This window comes from Buceros rhinoceros, unplaced genomic scaffold (genome assembly GCF_000710305.1).
Source record: "Buceros rhinoceros silvestris isolate BGI_N320 unplaced genomic scaffold, ASM71030v1 scaffold32253, whole genome shotgun sequence".
In the NCBI taxonomy this organism is placed as follows: Eukaryota; Metazoa; Chordata; class Aves; order Bucerotiformes; family Bucerotidae; genus Buceros; species Buceros rhinoceros.
The window spans coordinates 1,652-2,103 of record NW_010402413.1 but is presented as its reverse complement, the minus strand read 5'-3'; the positions used below and the strand labels follow the sequence as shown (position 1 = coordinate 2,103).

Here is a 452-nt window from a genome sequence, read left to right as displayed (position 1 = left end):
CCCCTGAGCGTTCTGTTCCACACAGCCTGTGTACGACCAGTACTTCATCACGCTGTACAACATCGTCTACACTTCACTGCCTGTGCTCGCCATGGGCGTCTTCGACCAGGTACAGTGGGTGTGCTCAGAGGGTCCCTGGGTGCACCAGGAGCTGGCCCGGCTCCTCTGCAGGGCCCACGCTGCGAGAGGAAGGGCTGCCCGGCTGCCCGGGCTGGTCTGTCCCTCTGAGGGCGGTGCCTGCCTGGGGCTGAAGGGAGGTGCCCAGAGTGCCCTGTGTCCCCAGGATGTGCCGGAGCAGCGGAGCATGGAGTACCCCAAGCTCTATGAGCCCGGGCAGCTGAACCTGCTCTTCAACAAGCGGGAGTTCTTCATCTGCATTGCCCAGGGCATCTACACCTCTGTCCTTATGTTCTTCATCCCCTACGGCGTCTTCGCTGACGCCACCCGAGATG

General features: G+C 62.6%; 1 protein-coding gene across 1 annotated transcript in view; it reads left to right on the top strand.

Annotated features, from left to right (window-relative positions):
- ATP8B2 (ATPase, aminophospholipid transporter, class I, type 8B, member 2) overlaps positions 1 to 452 on the top strand; it is a gene marked incomplete at both ends in the record, with an annotated part of 8,435 nt that overhangs the window by 6,962 nt on the left and 1,021 nt on the right. Inside the window, 2 exon segments of the mRNA XM_010132636.1 lie at positions 26 to 109; positions 284 to 451. Of these exon segments, the coding sequence (XP_010130938.1) occupies positions 26 to 109; positions 284 to 451 (252 nt within the window).